The sequence below is a fragment of the Limulus polyphemus genome, unplaced genomic scaffold (genome assembly GCF_000517525.1).
Source record: "Limulus polyphemus unplaced genomic scaffold, Limulus_polyphemus-2.1.2 Scaffold1288, whole genome shotgun sequence".
Lineage (NCBI taxonomy): Eukaryota > Metazoa > Arthropoda > Merostomata > Xiphosura > Limulidae > Limulus > Limulus polyphemus.
Genome location: NW_013666898.1, coordinates 254,017 through 255,654, shown reverse-complemented (window position 1 = coordinate 255,654; position 1,638 = coordinate 254,017). Strand labels below are relative to the sequence as shown.

The 1,638-nt window shown below is 29.1% G+C and overlaps 1 protein-coding gene across 3 annotated transcripts in view; it reads left to right on the top strand.

Annotated features, from left to right (window-relative positions):
* Positions 1 to 1,638, top strand: part of LOC106462946 (2-oxoisovalerate dehydrogenase subunit beta, mitochondrial-like) — a 25,431-nt gene that overhangs the window by 15,565 nt on the left and 8,228 nt on the right. For all 3 annotated transcript variants that reach the window (XM_013922914.2, XM_022390344.1, XM_013922913.2), the window contains exon 5: positions 682 to 837. In XM_013922914.2, coding sequence (XP_013778368.2) covers positions 682 to 837 — 156 coding nt within the window. The remainder of the gene's footprint in view (positions 1 to 681; positions 838 to 1,638) is intronic.

Below are 1,638 nucleotides of genomic sequence, written 5' to 3'. Positions count from 1 at the left end.
GGCATTTTGTGAAGAATATGTACATGATGGAGAAAAATGGATATCATTTTTAGATTCAGTGTACAGGAATTACTATAGAACATGTAAACATTTCAAGACAATAAAACCATCGCAGGCCTGTGTAACTTATTTCTTGTTTTTCATGTTTATTCTTTATTTATTATTATAAAAGTAACTAAAATGTAAAAATAGATATCTCCTTAAGTTAGTTAAGGTTAGATTAGGTAAAATAATAATAATAATATAAAAATATTTCACGAGCAGCTCAGAGTAGCTCATGGATAATGTAATTCGATAGTGTAATGTGAGCTGCACATTCACCAAGGGATTTACAACTTCTAATAGCAGTTCAAAGGGCAATAAAATGTAATTATTACAATTATTACTGTTATTGCTGTTACAATTTTAAAGGTACTTAGGATAAATGGATGTAGTGTCACGCTACATTCTAGAAAGAAAAGGAGGGTAATTTAGATTTATTTCGATTTTTAACATTTTTAACTTGAAGTTAGTGAACACACAAAACAGTAACAAAAATTAATTAATATAATACTCTGGAGTTCTTGTTTTATACTTGTGTAAGAAACCTGCTTAACTTGTTACTAGTGGATCTGCAGAAAAAAAACTTAGTTAATATAGTACTTTGAAGTTCTTGGTGTGTAATACTTTTGTAATTTTCAGTTGGTGAATGAGGCAGCGAAATTTAGGTATCGATCAGGAGGAATGTTTGATTGTGGATCCTTGACAGTCAGAGCTCCATGTGGAGCTGTTGGTCATGGAGCACTCTATCATTCACAAAGCCCAGAAGCCTTCTTTACTCACTGTCCAGGATTAAAGGTGAACATTTTACTGGCTGTGGAAGTCATCTAAAAAACATTACTTGCATGGTACAATACTAACTTAATTCAATTGATCATGTCAGACCTACATTTAAGTGAAAAAATATATGCCTCTGTAATTATTTAATCTTAAAACCCAGTTATGACAGTTTTTGAAGGTTGAAGACAAATAAAAGGAACATATTTTTCTAATAGTATGTGTTCAGTATGCAAACACCAGAAATTAGTTATTTAGTTGAGAAACTAAAGCTCCCTGTGAAAATGTTTGTAACAAACTTACCAGTATGTTCAAAGCAAAAATGTGCTTTACCTCAAATGTAATTCTAAATACACATTTTTTAAACTTTAAAATAAAAAAAATGTGTAAGTATATTGGGCTGTATTTTTCGTGCATGTAGCATTATACTAAATACAATTATATTTGACAAAATTGAATGAAATTTTAATGCTATTCTTTACAAGAAAAATATATAAATAAAAATGCTTTTAATGCTATGTGTCTTTGTTGTTTCCATATTTTGCAATAATATTGACTTTAAAATTATAGAAAACAAAACTAGGCCTCCCACAAACTTTTAAAACCTGTTTAACCCTTTCAAGACTGGTCACAGGTGAAAGGCCATGTCATCTCGTTTGTTGACTCGCATTCAAAATTTTATTGAACTATTATTTCATGAATTTATGTCAATAACTATATATCAAACTGTAGATTATAATTCAAATTTTAGTACTATACATTACTCAATTTCTTAATTTAAAAGTAAATATTGAAAAACACAGATAAACATTGATTTCTGTG